At 39.8% G+C, this 22073-nt stretch overlaps 1 protein-coding gene across 1 annotated transcript in view; it reads left to right on the top strand.

The window, feature by feature from the left end:
• Positions 1 to 17536: 17536 nt before the first annotated feature.
• FIGN (fidgetin, microtubule severing factor) overlaps positions 17537 to 22073 on the top strand; it is a gene marked incomplete at its 3' end in the record, with an annotated part of 115447 nt that continues 110910 nt past the window's right edge. The window contains exons 1-2 of the mRNA XM_080927237.1: positions 17537 to 17650; positions 18478 to 18647. Coding sequence (XP_080783363.1) covers positions 18623 to 18647 — 25 coding nt within the window. The 5' untranslated portion in view covers positions 17537 to 17650; positions 18478 to 18622. The remainder of the gene's footprint in view (positions 17651 to 18477; positions 18648 to 22073) is intronic.

Here is a 22073-nt window from a genome sequence, read left to right as displayed (position 1 = left end):
TAGAGTTAGCACATGTTTAAACAGGCATGTTTAAATATCTGTGATTATCTTTCTGTACAGAAAAGAATCTCACGTATAGACTCTAAGAATTGTGTATAAGGTGCTTTTTCTATATGCTGAGGCATGGAGGAGCTTATTTTATTTCATTTTTGTCTATATATACTTAGATCATTGAGTTCTCTTGAGGGATAAAATTCCTCAAACAATTAAACAAAAGTTATGGTACACCACACTGTCTGGAGCACTTTGCTTTTCCAGTGAATAAAGAAATTCCCTATTTTCTGTTTGAGGCATTGGAATGAACTCTCCAGCTGATCAGTGCCTAGAAGCTTTTGAACATCACGACCCTCCCTTCAGGTATCACTGTCTGTAGAGAGCCGTTTGTGCCACACCCAAACATGGCGCTGGCTTCCCGCCTAGGACTCAGCAAAGAGAGCTGTTGCCCAGCCAAGAGACTTAGTGCGCATGTGCCACAGCCCGCTCTCGGGGCACGCTAATGAGTTACTGGAGGGCGCACCAATCAGGTAGTGACACGAGTCTCCTGGGCATATATAAGTAGTGCATTTTTCTTCCACGGGAGTTCCCTGCTCAAGAGTATTGTACAATAAAGGTTGTTCACAGAAGAATCTTGTTGTTGCACGTCGTTCCTGCCGGGGGGAAGTGGGGCTCTAGACAACTGTCCTCTTTGGCCTTGTTCATTCTCCTGACCTAACTGTCATTTAAGTACTCAGGTTCTGAATAAGTCCAGGATAGTGGCCTCTTACGAAAGTGTTTTCAAAGATTAATCAATGGCTATTTGATTTGAATTAATATTTTTTGTATGAATCTCATTTTTTCCCTTGGGAATAAGAGTACAGAAGGCACAGATAGCCATTTCTTACAAAGCTTTTGTTGTTGTTAGGAATGCCTGAGTAAAACTAACTCTTGGTTGCCTAGGAAGGGATCGGTTCCTACTGGTGGATATTTAAAATCAAGCCATTTTCCCGGTGACATCACAGCCCACCCTAGAGCACTGCAATGTGACCTAAGGTACAGAAGAAGAAATGAGGGCAAAGAGCTTTTTCAAAACACATATGATGTTCTCACATTTCTCAGTTGGCAGGCAGAATAAATGAAGTAACTAACTCTGAAATATACTTATCTATTAACCTGAAATTTACAAATTGTACTTAGCATGAAATATACCTTGTTCTATCTGCTACCCATATACATAATGTGTTGTTTCCATTTTTCTTTTTCTTTTTTTTTTTTTTAAACACCTTTATATATGATGGTGTGGTAACTAAATGTTTGACAACTTGACATAAGCTAGAGTTATCTAAGAGATTAGAAAAATCAGATTATAGGCAAGCCTGAAGGCCATTTTTTTAATCAGTGATTGACGTGTGGGGGACACCCATAACCTTGTAAGTGACACCATTTCTGTACTGGTGGCCCTGGGTGCTATAAGACAGCAGGCTGGACAAGCCGTGAGGAGCAAGCCAGTAAGAAACACTCCTTCATGTTTTCTGCATCAGCTCCTGTCTCTAGGTTTGTGTTCTTTGCTTACTTTAATTTTTAGAGATTTATTTTATTTTTATTGGTGTGTATGCATGCACACGTGTGTGTGTGTGTGTGTGTGTGTGTGTGTGTGTGTGTGTGTGTGTGTGTTAGGGAGGTCCATGCCTTCAGAGGAGGGCATTGTATCTCCTTAACCTAGAGATACACGTGAGAAGAAACAGATTTCAGGCACTCATTAAGAGTATCAAAGGCTTTTTAACTCCTAAGCCATCTCTCCAGTTTCAATTTGCTTGCTTTGTATAGCATAAAATCTATTTTTTCTCAGTTGTCTAGGGCTGAAGAAATGATTTATCAGATAGCAACACTTGTTTCTAACTCTTATGACCTACAGAGTGAAGAAGAGGACTGACACACAAAAGTCATCCTGTAACTTCAACATTTGTGCTTTGGTGTGCACACACACACACACACACACACACACACACACACACGGGGGGGGGCGGGGAGAAAGAGAGAGAGAGAGAGAGAGAGAGAGAGAATCAATAAATACGGTTTTTAAAACCTTTAAATAATTCTTATGTTAGCAGCTAAATGTATAACCAAGAAATCAGTTATATGTCAGCCTTGTGCTTGGATTATATATATATATATCCTTATACTTACACACACACACACACACACATACGTTGAGGGGGCACCAAAATAAACAAAATAGCTAAACATCAAAGAACATAAGAGATGGCATAAGGGCAAGGAATGTCTTCATCACTGAATAACTGACAAAGTGTTGGCTTTATGATTCAAAGGCACTACTACTAATTGGAATTTAAATGAAAAAATCAGATTTTTAGTTATTCATATCCTCTAGAATAGTTGCTTATAATGGGTTCCAATTACTTCCAATAGTTTAATTAAGTGCCATATTGAATCATTAGGTTTTCATTTATTCAAAAGCTTTCTCTAGCATCCTTCATTTCCACGTTCATTCCAAGACATTTTTCTGGCCCCCGCAGAGACTGAAAAAAAATTGAAAATTATTTCTTCCAGGAAATTAAACAGACAAGTTGAGATTAGAACAAAATAGAAATATACAAACATTCAAATAAATAATAAGCAGGAAATATAAGTAAAGCCAGGACTGTGTGTGCAAGGAATTACTAATGTCTACTGACTGGTGCATAGAGCTACATACTACATACTCCATACTACATACTACATGCTACATACTACATACTACACACTACACACTACATACTAAATCATAAGCAATATGGAAATTACTTTATCTTTTCCTCATAGCTCATTAGGAAAATTTCCAAAGTTTTCCCTGTTTATACGAACTAAGTTGTTAAATACTTTTACTAAAGATCATTAAATGTTAGGGACACCTAAGTTATCTAGCTCCCAAACATAGCTTTGCAGAAACAACATTTTAGCTTTTGGGTAAGCCTGGGTCTCACACTGAGACCCAGTGACACTATGTGACACTCTCCAAACAATGGGATCTCAGACAAGTCACTAGCCTTCATGAGCCTAGAGTGCTTTCTTTTCTTTAATACACCATGAAACATGAGGAGGCTTTGTAACTTCTAAAACACTGCAAACATCAGTGGGTAATACCTCAATTCCTGATGACATACATGTAGCACAGGAACACCCGATATTGAATTATCAATAAAAATAAGATTCTCTTAAATAATGGTAATTGTAGAATCATAGGATATTGTCCCATAAGGGATAATATAGATGTGTCTAGAGGTCATTTCCCATTTGCAACAGTGCAGCCAAGCTTTCTCTGTTCACAGATCCACTACTCGGTATGAACAGTGAAACCAGCACACACTTACTACTAAGTTTAGGTGCACTTATGTCATTCTGGTCACTGGTGTCCACATCCCACATAGAAAGAACAAGAACTGTTAGCGGAGTCGTTAGGGCAATATTTGCAATATCTATGTCAGTATGTAGCTTGTGTCAGAACATGGAAATGGGAGGGAAGGGGCTGTGTACAAGGAAACCAATGGTTATTTTTCTATTAGATGCCCAGGGCTCTGCAGCATTTCCTAAATGCTCTGACATGCATAAAGCTCATTACTCAGAGGGTATGGTCAAACCAGGCAGACATCAACTCTCCCCCATTCTCCCTGCTTGTTTCCCTTCCTGTGGGACTCTTAGCAGTAAAAAGACAACCACCATGTCAAAGCAGACAGCAACTTGATGTGCGCTGTCAGTTTCGTTGACGCCGTCCTCTGCCGGCATAGTTTTCACCGTAGCTCGCCTTCACACTCATCGTTATGATTCTTTCAAGCATTAATCAGTGCAGATCCACTTTCAGCCTGCTCCAAGCTTCTTGAAACACAGGTGGTAACACTAATTTAGCAATTACTATCATTTTATCTTTTCGTCTCTCTAATTCCTCAAAAGGAAGCCCTTTTCTATTATTAATGTGAAATTCAACCTATTACCCTAATGAATGTATTTTTTGTCAAATAATTGTTAATTCTTTTAAAAGGATGATAATAAACTTGAGAAATCACTTCATTCCAACACATCCACTGCTTGGAACATCCTGTACCAGTTTAGGCAATGCTGATCTGTCAGATGAACTGTTCATCAGTTAAACAGAGATGAACTCAAAAAGAAATGTGGATTTTGCTTCCCATTTGCCTGTTTCCAAGATGAGCATGCTGCAAAGATTAAACAAATGAGTGGGTTAAAACTGGAAGATGAAATACAAATGATAAAAAGGTTAGAAACTAAGCAACGATTACAAAAATTCCCACACAATGATGGCTCTTTGAAAAAGTACTGGGGGCCGGGTATTGATTTCTCAAAGTATGCCAAACTTCCAATGGAAAGGAGGTCTACTAACATGAGGGAAACCATGACTTTCTGTCCAGTGGCATGTTCATAGGCAGTTCCTCAGTCTACAATTTATTTCCTCTCACCCACAGCCTGGGTATAAAACTGACTGATGGGCAAGAGAGAAAGAGACAGAGTGGGTGTAGGGTAATCGCCAAGACATTTTCTGAAAAACAGCAAAGAATCTCAGTTCAAATTTTGTCACCTTGATATTGGAGAGCTTCATAGAAGAGGCTGGGTTCATGATTCCTGTGATTTAGAGCATGCAAGGATGCCAAAGGTAGAACGGTAGCCTGCTCTTACATGTTAATAGACCAATCAAATTAAACACACAGAATGTCCAAAGGCACTTTGAGATCTTGTTTTCCTTTTTTTTTTTTTTCACATGATTGTTTTTTAACTTTGAGCACAAGTCAAGTGGAACCATGTCACAGATCTCTAGGCACAGAAGACCAGAGCCAATATGAAACAAAGGGCTGAGCAAATACATGGTCAGCCAGCAGTGACCTGGAGACAGAGGCGTTCTAAATAATTTACACTCAGAATATCACTTTGGGACCCATGTGGTCTGAATTAGATGCCTATACTCCCTAAAACTACAAAAAGACATTCTCGGCTCTCCTTTTTCTTGAACAGAATAGAAGTGTTCAAACTGCTCTGCGGCGTGTGTACCCAGGGAAGAGTTTATGAACACCTAGCCTCTTCCGGTACATAAGACAATAACTCCGGCATGACAAGAACTCACTGTTAACGTGGCACGATCCACTCAGTTGCAAAATCTCCTGATGTTCAAACTGAGACTTTGCATCATCCAGATTACAGCTGTGCTAAGCAATAGGAAGCAAGTTAGTCTCCAAATAGCTCAAAACAAAACCGTCCCATTTGTTTCCTTATGCCACATTTATTTTGCACAGTAACCTATGGAGTATGTACATGAATCTATAACACTATGGAAATGTTTCTTACAATTAATTACAAATGATTATCAAACTTACATGTAGGACAGTTAAGGTGTTTTCCCAAACTTTACAAAGCATATATAATTTTTTTGGTGCCTTGGTGCCTAAGAATAAGTTCACATATTTTTTCTTTATTCTTTTTTGGAAAAAGTATTCAGTAATTACTATGAACCCAAATGGAAACAGAACAATCAAGAATGTAAAATACAGCATCAGGTTTTCTACCTCAGGCTGAGCACTAGCAGGTAATAGACTCCTGTGCACACCAATGTTCTCTGCAGGTATGTAACAAGCCAGAAACCTGCATTTAAAATATCATTCATTTCTAGACACTAATGTTCAAAAATGATACATGGCCCGTGTTTCTGGCATGCCTTATGTCCATCTGCTAGCATGGCATGGTGCCCATTCACAAGGTAATAAGACAATTTCACAAGCACACAGATGCCAAGCATGCTCAGGCTTACAGAGGTAACCTGAAAAATTCATCAAGTCCTTTTCTTTTTCTACAGTGAGCACTTTTGCCTGAGTCACAACCTCCATTCTTGCCTCAAATCTATTCCATTTGTGGAGATCACAGTAGTTGACTGGGGATGATGAGGTGTCGAACACAGAAGGGATTATTGTTGCTAGTTCAAATTCTAATTCTATGTCTGTTTGTAGGTGACAAAGAGGAATTAAGGTAGAATATTATAGAATAAACTTCTGGCATGTTCACTTACGCTAAAAGACAGAGAATTACTGGTGAATAGAAATCCATTACTGTATTCTCCAATATCTGAAAGTTTTGTGCCTTTATTTGCAACCATCAAATGTCCAGTAGCCCATGGGTCAGGCAGACACAACAGTTCAAGTGCTGATATGACTACATGTATAAACCTGTTGACTCACCTTCCTAAGTAAATGGGCTAAGAACAAGCTGTCTTCCGAGTCATGCCAAGCAGGCATCAATTCATTCTGTTACTCACCTTTTGAATTTACATCAATCAGGCATTGTTCCTTTAAAATATGCGTCAACCCTAGACATTTTAATCTCACAGAAACAATGGCTCTGATAAATTTTTTTACAACTTTTAGACAAAATTTTATTCTGACTATAAAGAAATATGTCAATTTATTGATTTTTATGAAAAAAATTAACATCGCATATGTATTGCAAAAAATTGGCCACATATACACATTTGTTTAGCAAAGATAAATATCACCCAAATATGTGATTAAAACTACAGTCACTAGCTAGTTGTGGTGCCATGTGACTGATCCCAACAGGAGAGAGAGACTGAGCAGAATGTTCCTGAGTTGGAGCAGTTTGGGTTACTACAGATGAAACAGTCTGGGCTACGTAGTGTGACCTGATTCAAACTTAGAATAATAACAAATATTAGAAATCAGATAATATGATATCTGTGCGTCCCTGACTCTGTGTCTGTGTCTGTCTGTCTGTCTGTCTGTCTGTTTGACTGTCTCTCTCTGTCTCTCTGTCTCTGTCTCTCTCTGTCTCTCTCTGTCTTTGTCTCTGTCTCTCTCTCTTTCTCTCTCTCTCTCATGTCTGTCTTTCTGTCTGTGCTCAAAAATTAATTCTGAATGAGTCAACAGATAAGGGGTCCAACAACATTCCCAGATGAATAAACATAAAAAGCTTAGAAAATGCTGGAGAAGTTTTGCCTGTATTAGACCTATTTCTAAGCATTAAATTTTATCTGTGGATAATTTAATTTAAACTTTAAAAACTAAGATTTAATCTTTATTTTGCTGCATGATTTATTAGTGAAGAAAGATCCATTTTTTTTTACTTCAAAAAGCATGTTAACATTTTAAAACCTTTTAGAAATATTGTATGAATTTTGCATATGTATAATATAATACCTTATGGTATATAAGCATAGTTCGGCTGCCAGTTTAACTTTAGAACTGAGTTAAGTGTGCACTGTAAATCCTGATTGTCTGAAAATTATGACCGAAGTTTGGGAATGCCACTTTTAGGGCGAATGTAAGCATAGGAAGAAAGAAGATGGTGAAATGAAATAATCATGGAGACTATAGTCTGATCTCATCACCTACAGTGTTAATGGCTTGATCGTTAGTAAGAAAAAAATAAAGTGAAAATTTAGTTACTGAGAAACCCATGCAGCTTGGGTCACACACACTGCATTGTCCAAACAAACCAAGAATATTGGCTGAAGAAACTAAGCATATTTTGTATAATTTTGGGTTCTTCCATCCCGCATCAATTTAATAAGGGATAGGCCTTGGTAAAAAGCGAGTGAGAACCCGTTATTCTTACTGAACAATAACCAAGCAGAACGCTGTTGCACAGCATGTCAGCTTGCCTTTACAGCATGAGTGAGTGACTCCAAATCTAATTAGAACAGGACATTTTACCTGAACAAGCCTGAAAAATATTGAGCAATTTTCTAACCGTCATAACACTGATTCCAGGGCTGTCCATACAAGAGTGACGTTCAGGTTAGAATGAGAGCAAACCCAGCCCCAAGACGTGAGGAGAAAGGATGCTTTGGCCCGAGACACATCAGTATAGAACTCGTAGCTGTGCATTTCATTAGCTCTCCGTCTGTGGTATAAATTACGTATACCGTTTGTAACTGCTTTTGAACCTGAAAAGCCTAGCTCAATAAAGAACAAACTCTAGGTTGCTTATCCATAAGGATTATATCTAGGATCTTAACAATGCAAACACGTAAATAATCAGCAGAAGTATGAAGAACAAGCATCATGGAGGACTTTGCTGTTCCATGCCCCAGTAGTACATACTTGCCTAAATATCCAAAAGTTGGTTCCAAATGCTACACAAGCACATAGGAGCAGGTAAAGCTAGGCTACTTGTCTAAACAGACGTGAAATCTATCTCTATGAAGAATTCCATAATCCCAGCATATCCTAGCAATCCTCCCCTGTCCCCACTCCTCCACTTGTCTTCACAAAGGTGCACTAACTCCTAATCACCCTCTCCATCCCATTGCCTTGGTGTTCCCCTACATTGGGAAAAGGTGTCCTCCCTGGACCAAAGGCCTCTTCTCACACTGGTGCCAGACACTACTATCTTCAGCTACATATGCAACTGGAGCCATTGGTCTCTCATTGTGTGCTCAATGGTTGGTGTTTTAGTTCATGGGAGTCGTGGAGGGTTTAGATGGTTGTTAATGTTGTTCTTCCCATGGGGTCTCAGACCCTTTCAGCTCCTTTCCCTGTATTTAGTCTGATAGTTAGCTGCAAGCATGCTCATTTGTATGACTCTGGCAGAGCCCCTGAGGAGGCATCCATATCTGGTTCCTGCCAATAAGTACTTCTTAATATTAGCAACAGTGCTTGGGTTTGGAAGCTGCATATGGAGTGGATTCCCTGGTGAGACAGTCTTTGAATGATCTTTTCGTCAATCCTTGTTTCTCTATTTGACCATGTATTTCCTCCAGTGATTGTTTTGTTCTCCCTTCTAAGAATGACTGAGGCATCCACAGTTTGGCCTTTCTTCTTTTTGGGTTTCATAAGGTCTGAGAATTGTTTCTTGGATTGTTTCTGGAGCTAGCATCTGCTTATCAGTGAGTGCATAATTGAGGGGTTATTCTAGACTATGTCAACCTGAATCAGAGTGTAGAAAACTATTTGAAAGTTGTACAGCTCCCAGAGATGACAAAAAGGTGAGAAAATTCCAGAAGTCAGGGAAACAAGAATTCACAAGTATTGAATATCTTGAATGGAGGTCATTTAGATCATTAAGCTTATGATTCCATGATATGACTGAGGAAAGCTACTCACAGTATGCACAAGGCCACCAAGACTGAGAGCAGCGAATTAAGTCTCAGTGAGATCAGAATCCTTTTCAGGAACCTTAGACTGCATATCAGAAATAGGACCTTCAAGAGAGAAGAAAGAAAATGAAATTGCTAAGTAAACTGAGTAATTCAAAAGACTGGAATTATCTTGGACAAACTAAATGTTAAGAAGCAAAAATCAATTTTATTTCAATTCAATTTTATTTTCAAGGTCATAACAGTAAGCCTTGGTGTTTACTAGTGCTGTGTGTGTGTGAGTCTGTATTTCTGTCTGTTCCATGTCCGTGTCCAGTGTATCTCTCTCCATGTGACATGCAGCCAGCACTAGTCTTGTGAAATATTATAATGTAAAAATAAATATGGGCATCCTTGAAGATGCATTCTCCAGCTGAGTCACATGGGAAGAGCAGTCTCTCAACTACTGAGCTACATGCAGGCTATACTGTGTCACAAGTTTTCAAGTTCTGCGAGTTTTACTTATGCTGGTGTGAGCTTCCATAATGCAGCTGTCTTTAGTGTATTTCTCTTCCCGTGTAATTGGTGGAAATATGGAAAAATATGTGATCTCCATGACACTGGATCCTACCCCCACATTCAAGGGTTCAGTTTATTTTTGCCCTTGTTTAATTGCTATTAATAATAATCCCAGATTTCAAGTTGACTCCCTGTCTGTCTTCCTAGTGTTTGGAACTCTGGCTGTTCTAAGAGCAAGACGTCTCACGGAACAATGGAGGAAGATGCTTATGTGCAGCTTCGAGGTTTCTGGTGGATGGTGACTTGTCATTTGGGAAAACTAAACTAACAGCTATTCTTACCTGATTGAAGCAAACGTTTTGATAGTAGACATATGGTAGACATAGATGCCTTTTTCCAATGCTCTGGATACTGTACTGATGGGGAAGCACCGTAGCTAACAGGACTTTCATGGCTATGTTTTCCATGATCTCGGCTCCAGCCAGCATATGGATTGTCTTTTGATGGGTAATAGTATGAAGAAGGGGTGGCTTTTCAGATAAAATGCTCAAACCAACCAATGTCGTGACTTGATGGTCAACCCAGCAGGGGATATTTTATTAATGTTCTGTATGTTTTCATTCTTTCAATGGTTGTGAAGGGCGGCACGTCATCCATGTTAACAGCAGGAAAGGGGGACAGAAAAGCTTTAACAATAAAAAATGCACACAACCAGTCTGGGAAAAAAAAATAGAAGGCTTAGTGTTTTTAGAAGGAGAATTTTATTTTTTGTCTTTTAAATTAAAAAAAAAAAAATGTGCACATGCCTTGTGGCCTGAAGGGGAGGCACACTGGAACAAGGCTGCTTTTGTACTCTATTAAGGTTGAGATTAAAGTCCCCACTGATAAACTGAACATTCTTTAAAAGTGACCAGAGTCAAACAATGTCTGTTTGCTGCTACTTTATTACAAAGATACCACTGAGAATAGCTAAGAGTATACTATTTGATCTTTAACAGGTTGACCAAATGATTGCAGTTGGCTCCACTATGTGAGATGCTTTCTGCAAATTATTGTTTCTGGTTATAAACCTTTATAATATCACAGAATGAATTATGTATGTATTTCATGTTTTCTTTTCCGCTATCAGCCTTGATGTTCTCATTTTAAGTTTCACCCTAGCCTCCTAATAATGCAATATTGAGGCCATTCAGACACTAATTATGCCTCCGTGGCTTTTTTGAAATGACTAAATCAGCATCAGTTCTATAATTATCATTAGCAAGTTTGTATCAGTGGCTCACATCACTTGAACAGCTCAACTTAAATGATTTGTGAATGTACTCATCTGATACATTGAACAGTCTCTATAGATACAAACAGGTGCTTGCATATTACTTTATGTAAAACAGAAAATCAGGACATGTATATTGTATGAAATATATTTTCAATTCAACATTGAAGCATTTTTTTCATGGCTTCAAATATTAAGCTACATAGAGACACTCCGAATACCTGTGCTTCAAACGCTCAGTTGAGGTGAGCAGTTCGAGGAAACAGAGAGCTACTACTCATACTTAAGGCTAAACCCGATGTCTTCCTTATTTTCAATGTTCAAATAGGAGTCTGGCAAGGATGATTGACAGGGAGAAGTTTCCAAATGTAATGCCTCTCTGTATTTTCATTGTTTCTCTTCTTGAATTATTAATATTGCCAGTAGTCATTTGCCATGAAAACAAATCAAGGTATGTATGGTAAGCACTTATTTGAATGCAGCACTTTTATATGTTAAAAAATATTTAGAGCAAACCTGTCTTTTAATGGAGCAAAATGGCAAACTGGTGAGGAAAATCCATCAAAATAAGGTTCCAGTGGAAAATTATAATCTTAATTCTGTGAGTAGAGGGATAAATGCAGCATGGATAAATAGTGCAGAGAAGTGAGACAAAACCAAACCAAACAAAAGCCGAGCCACTGAGAGAAGCAAGGACGTTTCCTTTGTATCACACAGAAGGAAGAGAGCTTACCTTAAATGGGGAAAACATGATACGAATTCCTGAAACTCTGTTGCTTTAGGAATAGTGAAACACACATTAAAAGCCACACCATTGTGTTTTCCAGTAAATATTACACACCATACACATGCAAGCACACACACACACATTTGTGTATATGTGTGTGTTTGTGTGTATTCTTTTACCAAGTTCTATCAGGTCCTTGTTTTGTTGAAGAAAGAAAGAACTGAAAAAAAAAAAAAAACTTATGCCAGGCTGTAGTATTTTATGACCTACATTATTACCCTCTGGGTAGTGAAATGATCGTGCCAAACTAATTATTGCTTTGTCTAATTTTAAATCCAGGTCTATGGAGATTAACAGCTTGCACATTAATTCAAAGCACCAACAGCCCACCTAACCTAATGCTGTCTTAAATGAATTAAAAGCCCTGTTTAAGAAACTTTAATGTACTCCAAATGAAGGGAATGTGTGTCTGTGCTGTATTCAGTGTTTCAAAAGCAACCCGACTTTGCATGCTTTGCCTACACAGACAGATGCCAGGGAAGAATTTCCCTTATATTCACCCATGACTTCTCTTTAAAATGATATCTCTTCTAAACACAGAGCATCTTCTGAGTGCAACTAATTGTAAAGCTTTGGGCAGGGAGGGACACAGCATGGGGAGGGAAGCAGAATGAGGAGAAAGACTATGTTCACCTGAAGGGTAAAAAAATATTCAATTCCAATGTCTTGTCGCTTTTTATATCTTTGACATAAATGAATGCCTTTAAACACACTGACATTTTGTAATATTACAAAATGGATGCGGAGTATTGAGCAATCAATACAAATACACCTCTTAAAAATAAAAAAAAGTCAAGGGAGAGTCTCACTGCACATTCTAGATACAGTAACAGTGTGAGGGACCAGAAAATGCTAGACAATACCTCTGCAGCTTGCTTCCCCATTTCTGATTTAGCTGGCCACGTCTTTTTGAAGCAGGGTTAAAGCCACATGAATCTCTTGCTTACAAACCTTCCAGAACTTCTTTTTACTTACCTATTGAAAGGCAGACCTCTTGACTAGTGAGCCACTCCAGCTATCAGCCTTTCTCATTTCCACCAATCTCCCAGGTAGGCGGGACTACCGTGTCCCTAGCAAACATCCCACAGTTTTGTTTGCTATTCATCTTTACTACTTCTACCCCATATGGAGCTGTTCGTGTTTCTTAGAATCAGTTACAATTCTAGGTCTTAATTAAGAAATTTGATTAAAAAAAAAAGTGAAGACTGATGCATGCCTGCCCTCAGGACACTTACAGCCTGATGGTGGGAGAGACAGACAGACAGACAGACAGACAGACAGACAGACAGACACACACACACACACACACACACACACACACACACGCACACGTTTAGACAGATATGAAGGGACAGAATGATACAGGTTATGATGAGAGCCCAAAAGTATCTTCCCTAAACTACAGAAGATGAATGTTGAAAAATCTACTGGAAATTAGCCTATAAAAAGGGAAGAGAAAAATTAACTCAAGTGGTGAGCCAAAGGGCAAGGGAAGGAGAGGGAGAAACAGGAGAATATGTGCAAACTACAGCGATTTATTCTTTGGAAGATAAAAGAGGCCACCAAGTCCAGAAAAGCTGCCCCCGTCCATGAACAGACAGTAAACCAACAATTCCCTGTCTAAAATCTTTTGTAAACGTACTTATATACAGCATGCATGCTGGACCTATATTTGTCTGACTTTATTTGTAAAATGTCTTCACATCTGTTTTGTTTGAATCTTCTGCTATTTTAGCATGCTATTTTTAGCCACAATAGGTACTCAGTATCCATTTTCTGAATGAAACTGAGAATCATGCAAAACCAGAAGTTTCAAGCAAAAAAAAAAAAAAAAAAAAAATGCATCTCTGCATAGATAAGAAAACATTTCAAGTGAACTCTCACTCCAGCATGGGTTGTGACAATCAGGATATACAGAACGCATCCTAACACTGTTTGACAGTGTCTGCATTCAACTGTAATTCTGAACAATTTCAGTAATTTTACTCAATAAGGTCAAGGTCTACACTGGCTTCTTATGGGAGGAGGAGGTTGTATAAAACCTTCTGTGTCATTTTAACTGAATTCAAGTGCAAGTCATGATCCTTTAAATAATCTTCAATTTTAAAGACAGATTAAAATTATTGCTTGCAATTTTTATTATTATAAGACTTATGTAAAATAAAGCCTAGATTGCCTATGTTTTATCAGTAGCTAATAAACAGTTTAGAAGTAGATGCTAGTTTATTTTATGAAAATGTCTCAAATATGAGTTCTGGATTAATAGGCAAGAGTTAAAGATTAGATTATGCACAGTGTGTAATGATAGCTGTGTTCAATAGTCCACCATGCCTGACATTCTGTGTGGTATCTAACTTTGCTTTCTTTCCCCCACCTGTGCTTTTGGTCATCTTGCTTTCCTCTCTGAGACTTGGAAACCCATCCTATGTCCTCCCTAGTCAGCTCCACAGTCAGTCAGGAGACAGCCATCTGCAAAGCCACATTCAGTTTTCTCCCTAGTTACTGTCTCAATTTTTGCCTTTGTCAATGTTTATCTTAGCAGGCAATGAGGAGGGGGAACCTATAGAGAATTCTCTCTCAGTTTGAGAGACATACCCACGCTCACATATATGGTAGGTCACATACTCATCCTTAAAGAGAACAGGAGTTAGGTTCAGTTCCTTCTAATTTTCTCAAAAAGCTCTAGCCAGGATGTACCATGTTGAAAGACAGTGTGTTAAAAATAACACAGTTCTTTACGTTTTATCATCTCCCAATTTCAAAAGTAAAGACGAAGGGCAGAGTGTGGCAAGCACAAAAGAAAAGAAATAGAAAAACAAAAATAGGAGATGTTGGTTCTTCCTGAATTACCTGTCGCCTTAACCAGTAAACCAACCTGTTTAGCTCTCAGTTTCTAATCCTTAAGTTTTAGCAGAGAAAAATTCTGTAATATGTAGTACAGGGAAGCAAATCAGTTCCTGTAAACTTTAATGGTGAGTGGGAATGGAGAATGATGCTGGTTACAATGTTATTTATTCTTATGGTATAACATAGCTATAAAATATAAACATGGCATGCCAAGCCATAGACATTGTGAAAAAAATTATTATATTTTAACATAAAGTAATTGGCAAAAAGCAACTTTTGCTTCTACATAAGAAAGTTAGAAATCGTTCAGTGACAAGACCTCTGTGGATATTACTCCTCAGTGTGTATGCTTTTATGTGAGACCCTTTCCCTCTGAGCTATATTAGATTTTAGAAAATTTAAAACTCTGTAAATATATGCAGTGCTCTTTTGAGCAGTTTACCTATTTTATGACTTCACAGTTAAATTATATCCACTGGTAGATTGAACAATGGATATAATAATACCTCAATGAATACATAAGGAAATGGAGAAAGTTCTTGCTGTTATCTATTAATAAACTTTTGCTCATGATACCTTTTCCTATCCCCCTTTAAGGATGAGGATTGTTTTCTTTTAGATTTTTGTCATCAAATTGCCTTAAGTCTTGTATTAGTGTTGTTCAGTGGCTAGTGCTATATATATATACATATATATATATATGTATGTCTTACAATATACGTATGTCTATATCAGCATTCTGAGCTAGACCATGAACTCTAATTTTAGTCTTAAGGATTTAGTACTGAAGCTTGATTAGCCCTTCTGTCTGATTTTTTTCACCGACAGGGACAGGGCAGTCTTGCCTGACTGGCAGAAGCTTCTATATATGTACAGGAGTCTTCTCCCCATCACATACAAAAGGGTAATAAACGAAATTAAAAGAGATTCGAAGATTTCAAAAGTCATCTGCACATTCTCTAACAGCGAGTCACAGGCATTTTCCTACAGTTATCTCTTTGTAGTAAAACCCATTGGACAACTTTTCTTACTACTGGTTTAAAAGCTGTCTTCTAAAATGCAGAGTCTCAGTGTTTTCTGCTCCCTCAAAATAAAGTTCATCTGCTTCATTTCCAAACCTAGTTAAAAAGAATTCCAGAAGGTCAAAATCTATTCCAAATAGAAATATAATTCCTCACAAATATTAGTTCTTTTTGGAATCCCGTTTCTCTTTTCGTTTTTAATTGTTATCTGCCCAGATGTAACCATTTAATTTACTGTGATAAATGCATCTATTGAGATGAAAGGAAATCTCAAATGAAGAATGAAATGAATTTCTAAGTATATGTTTGGCCTTTGATGAGAGCTGCAGTTTTGTCTGTTAAAGCCTCAGCCGAGAAGCTAAGCAGACATACAGACAGCGAGGAAGGGCATTCTTCCTAAACAAGTGTATTTTTTGCTCCAGCCTTCAAAGTAACATTTTCAGCTAGATGGCCTCCTGGTCGAATATACAATTTGCTTCTTGCATTCTCAGCTTAGTCAAAATATAGAGAACTGGACGTCCACCGGGCCAAAGTATAAACTCACCATTTGTCTATTAAAGTCATATTTAATGAAAATGGAGAGAAATTATTGCCCAACTCTCTATTTCTCTCATTACAATTCCTTAAGAACTTTGCCGGGCACATTATCTCGTAGACATCATGATCAAATGTTATTGTGTGCTTTATTATCTCAGTCGGATGGTTGGCTAGTCTAGGATGAAATAGGTTGAAGGCAATCCTCTCAGCCCAGAAGTCTGAATGAGGTTCCCATTCAAATGATCCTGATTGTTTGGGGGGGTGGGGCGGGGTGATTAGTAAACCAACTGAGCTTACACTGCATAGTAAGCGTCTGGATGAAGCACATTTACATCTAACAAGAGACCCCAGAAAACGTGTGTGTGTTTCTTAAACCTTATGTTGCGAACAAAAGGCTATCTCAGCCACAGACAATCAGCACGGCACTGCTCCCTGGGATGCGAGCTACACACTCAACTGCACATTTCATTCTTCCTCAGCTCCCAGCACCACAAAGCCCCGACTCTCTTCCTTCTCCTGGGTCCCCAGATTGCTCCATAGCGGGGGGCTGGGAAAGCTGAAGCCCCAGGTCTTCTGCCTGCGCACCAGCAGCCCTCACCGAAGGCCCCCGGGCGCTGCTCTCCCCTGCCCGAGCCGCCTGGGGGAGGTAGGGAGGAAAGCCGGGGGAGCTCGAGAGGGGACCGCACACCTAGACACTTAGGGTTTTTATTTATTCCCTGGGAGGTGGCGGCGACGAAGTGGGTTCAAGCTGATCTGCCTCCCCAACTTGCCATTCCCTAGCAGATAAAGTCATTTTCTGACTGGTGCGGGGGGCCTCGGGGACCGGGGACGTCCCGGCTCCACGTCCGGGTCCCCGTCCCGTGCGCGCAGCGGCAGGGAGGGCTGGCCGGGCTCCGGTGGTGACCCGGAGGGCCGGGGAGGGACCCTCAGGGGCGCGCGATCGCGCGTGGACAGCCGGGCTCGCTTTCCTCCCCCCGGGGGCGTCGCTCCCCGCGCGCGGGCTGGGCCGGGCTCCGCGTCCCCGCGAGTCGGCATGACCTCGGGGGCCCCCTCCGGGCCGCGGGAGCGCGGCTGTGAGGCTGGGCGGCCGCCGAGGCCCGGGCCGTGTAACATGACCCGGCGGCCGGCCATTGCGCCCTCCCTGTCCGCCCGCGGCCGGGCGCCGCTCGCCGCCTCCCGCCTCCGCTCCCCCTGCAGCCCCGGCCCGCGCCGCCGCTCCCTCCCGGGGCTCCCGGCCCGCCGCGCTCCAACGCCCGCCTCTCGCCACTGCCTCCCGACGCCCGGCCGCGCGGCCGCCTGCGTCTCTTTCTCCCCCTCTCCTTTGAAAACTGATCTTTGGCTCTTAGTGTGAAAGTGATTTGAATTTGGCTCGGCGGCGCTCTGCGCCTGCGCTCAGCCTCTGGCATGCTGGCTCCTTCCAAGCAGCTGTTTTGGGTTTGAAATTCCAACATGGCAGAGGCTGCAGTCCGTCTTCCCTTCAAAAACTTGGAATGATTTCAAATCATAGGCACCTTCGCTTAACCCTAGCTTCCATTCATCAGCAAACACAGCGGATCGATGCTACGCTAACCTATCGGGAGCTCGCTCTGCGCGTCCAGGTAAGGAGAGCTTCGTAGTTTGTTTTTTTTTTTTTTTTTTTTTAAACCATCTGTTTAAATTTTTTGTTTTTGTTTTATTTTTAAAGAATATAGATAGATCCAAGACCTGTAGTGAGAAGAGGTCTCTGAGTTGTGCCGTAAACAGCAAATTGAATTAGCATTCGTTTCTATTCTGTACGCCAACCTGCTGTCTAATTTCTCCGTACAAAGTAGCCCTGAAACATTATGATGCATATTCCTGCAGCTTAATCATTGAAACAATAGTATGGGATTAAGAGTTCGTGACTGCAAGAATCTCGCTTTTCGCGATATTGGGCTTACTCACTACTATCTTTTTAACCTCAAAAAATAAAAATATATTAAAAAAAAAATAAGAAAGCGGAGCCATAGGGTGGGGCTAGACTTTCTTCGGGAACTAACTTCTAAGTAAATAAGAAGTGTAAATAAGAATCTTGCACACACACAAAAAGTTGAGGTTAAATTACAATCTCGTGGCTGGGGGAATCGAGAAAAATGTCAGAGGATCGGTTGCAGAAAACTGTAGGCACATCATGCGGGAGGGGGGTACAGCGTGGTGGGCGTATTGTTGGCAAGGAACGGGAGAGAAAGATGTATAATTTAATGGTATATACAATCCACTGATCCTATTACCGTCCTCCCCGGAGCTCTTGTTAGTTTCAATGGGAGTGAGTGAAATTGACATGGACTTGCATTCCTGGTCATGTGCTTTTTTTTTTTTTTTTTTTTTTTTTCCTTTCTTTCTTCTCCTGTGATCTGAGATCCCCTTTTTGTTGATGTTGCTTTCCCCCTTAATTATATGCATGTAGGTTAAATGAATACCTGACGAAAGGGCCCGCGTTTCAAGGCAGTGACATTTGATGGCTGAGAGGAAAAGTGGCTTTAATGAAAAGCAACCTTTGGAATTCCTGCTTGTGAGAAATCCAATTCAGCTTTCTGTGCTACCGGCAAGAAATGATCAGTAGCACCACTGTTTATGGTACGTCCGTTCTGGAATTTACTTCCTTTGCATTTAAATAGGGAAGAGAAATTAAATAGCAAGATAAAAAACCATTGGAGACTACTTGGGATCCAGATGCTCATGATGTCCAATTCTTTTTAAACATGTCTATATCTGCTTGTTTTAATCTGTCACTATGCCCCCCCCCCCGTATTTGCTTTGCTTGTTTATGCATTTCAGTTTTATTAATATATTACTTGAGACACTTTCATTAGTTTTTAGCTCTGATCTTGAAGTTGCATGTTTCTATTAATGCTCTCGACAGGGGTGAAGTCAAATGGTATGTAAATTAGTTAAACTCAGGGTGATATTTTTGTTGTTGTTGTTGTTGTTGTTGCTTTGGGTGGGGGGCAGCTGGATGGAGAGGGTGGGAATGTGGGTCAAAGACTGCCAAGTAATGAAAGTATTTATACAGCTATACATGTATATGTACACACACACAGGACTGGATGGAATTTTCTTTTTCCTTCCTGCTCTCCCCCCCCCAACCTTTTAATGGAATTTGACTGTTTGTTCTCCTGGTTGCACTTTATGAAGTAATCGGTTCTTCTGTGTGGATTTTCCGCCTTTTGGGTGAGTGGGTGAAGGCATATCTTTTACATGGAAGTAAGATATTTATGTATATATTTTTTGATCACTCGAGTCTTTAACATCTTGTAAGAAACACTGGTAGTTTTCTTTTTCTCTTGCCATTCACTTGTCTGTCAGAGCCTTTTACTTTTAACCTGTGATAGAATTAAATAATCAGGCACCGAAATTGACTTTATTTGAAATCACTCTTTCCTCTTTCTTTCTCTCTCTCTCTCCTCTTTCTTAAGTCAGTTAAATGGACTGAGAGGGGTTTTTCAATAGCTCTAGTGGCTGCGCTTGTGTGTCCACTTTGTAATATTCAATTAAGTCTAAGAGCGGACGACAACCAGCAACCAAAAGATAGGAAAGTATTTTGCATGACCAAAGAATATGTGCACTTTAAACTGGTTCCTGTTGTCGGTACATTTTCCCCCATGCCATGGGTTTCTCTTGAAAAGAGTGAAAGCAAGAAAGAGGAATAAAAGGGAGGAGAGAGGGTCAAAGCTGCCAGGCGTGTGTAGTGTGGCCCTGGCCAGTGCTTTCTCATAACACAAATGAGAAGACAGGGAAAAGGGACTGCAGGACCGGAGGCACATGCACTTCTGCCTGGGCTCTGCTGATTGTAGGACTGAACACACACTACACTTGCAAGATAGGAAGGATTTGATTGGATTTTGCATTTGGAACTTGTTGACTTTGAAGCGATCAATAAGGAGACTGTTTATTTTAGATGCACATAATTTGCCCTGAGAAATGTTTTAAGGAGGAGAGAGCACAGCTTTTTCTTTTTTTCCCCCCCTTTTTCCCCTGGAGCTGTTGGAGCGAATGGGATTGCCAGATGGGCGATTTCCCTCTGTGATGTTAAAGCTGTAATATATATTCAGAGCAGATTGGGCTGCTGCCTGTGATCAGAAGGATATTACATTTATAAATTTTAAATCGGACCTCGGACAATGTGCTGAGAGCAGAAATTGGGTGGTTTGTTCACCGTATTGATACTTAAGCATGGTTTCTGGATAGTAGTAATACTTATTATTGCAATAATCAGTAAAAACACGCACAGGCAACAGTGCCATCGGAGGCATGTAACAGTAAATTTAAGGATGTAAATTGCTCCTAGACTAGCTTTTGCTTACTATTAAGTAATACTCACGTGCTTTCTTTCTCTGTGTGTTTAAATGCTGGATGTGCAAATGATGTTTAGAAGTCTTGTTATCACTCACTGGAATCTGATTGTGTGTGTGTGTGTGTGTGTGTGTGTGTGTGTATGTATCCACATATACATGTATGCATCTAGAAAGTAGATACGTGTGTATATGCATTAAAAGGCACTAGTGGTTTCTATTTTCTCTCACTTTGATTGTTTTTAGATTTTTATTTATTTATTTTTCTTTTATTTTAAGTGTGTGGCCTAAAAGAACCAGAGCCAGAAACCTAAAAGGCTACAAAGTGGGCAAGTGGCCACACTCCGCAGCTCTGCTGCTGCAAATTAAAAGTGTGTTGTGGTCAGGAAATGAAAGCTACAATGTCTCTTTTGAACAAGTCGTTTATCAAGAGAAACATCTATCAGGGGCTGCCTTGTCACACTGATCCTCTAAAAGTTAGGTCCGAGGTGGAAGCTGCTTTGATGTTTTTGATCCTAAATTTAATACAACAGGGGAGAGAGAGGGAGGGAGAGAGAGAGAGAGAGAGAGAGAGAGAGAGAGAGAGAGAGAGAGAGAGAGAGAGAGAGAGAGAGAGAGAGGAGAGAGAGTTGAGTAGTATAAATAAAAAAAATGTTTACTGGAACCAACAAGCTCTATTTGTTAGTATGTTAGTACTGTACTGTGTGTGAAGTTTTCTAGCCAGCACAATCCGTAAAGGTTTCAGAGGGAAATCTCAGGGTTTATAAATTGATGGTTGTTCAATTATACATTTATGATGTCTCCAGTAATGGGTAGCCTTTTGATTGATATGGGCATTTTGAAAAGAGATTATTTGCAAGGAAAATTATTTTGAAAGAGTGTTGGGAATACTATTGAGAGTCAGCAGTTTTCATTCATTTAAATATTGAGTTCTTTCTTCTTTTATTCTGGTTTCTGGTTTTCATTGTAATTATGACAAATTAACTTTTATTTGGCAAAACACTCATTTTTTTTTCTTTTTAAACCCTGTCCCCAAACGTGCTTGAATGTACCACTGCTATTGTGTACTAATTTGCATGTGGTTGCTTATCAATATAACCTACTCAGACTTTTTAGTCCTTTGGAGTCTCAGTTTGAAAATAGGGCTACCACGTTAAATGTGACACATTTTCCTGAATACAGTACATACATTATACAAAATCTAAAATCATGATTAAAACAATGACCTGCTTCTTTCCAAAATATTTTGTAAAGGCAGCTAAAAACAGTTAGCTTTATTTTTGGAGGCAAAAATAGAAGTATTTCTTTGAAATCGAGTGTTTGGATACCTGCTTTACAGTACTGGGGGCCACTTGTTCTTCCACACACGATGTTAAGAAAGCCAGCAAGAGGGTGCTGGGAGTTTTCAGGAGTGCAATGTTTGCTAATTAATCACGTCTGAAATGAAAGAATCATAGCAGGGTAATGCAATCTCATTGTTTTCCTGGAAGAGGGTGAGACTTCGGTTTGGAAGCTGTGCATGTGAGTAGACTTGCTTTGCTTTTCTCCTAAACAGAGAGTTTGTTGGGTCTTTGGAATTACTTTATGAAACACTAAAATATCTGTGAGGTCCTTTAAACAGCATCTGATTTCTTCTGAGTATGAACAATCTCTCTCTCTCTCTCTCTCTCTCTCTCTCTCTCTCTCTCTCTCTCTCTCTCTCTCTCTCTCT

This window comes from Micromys minutus, assembly GCF_963924665.1.
Source record: "Micromys minutus genome assembly, chromosome: 13".
Lineage (NCBI taxonomy): Eukaryota > Metazoa > Chordata > Mammalia > Rodentia > Muridae > Micromys > Micromys minutus.
The sequence above is the reverse complement of the archived record's forward strand: the minus strand, read 5'-3'. Positions and strand labels throughout refer to the sequence as shown.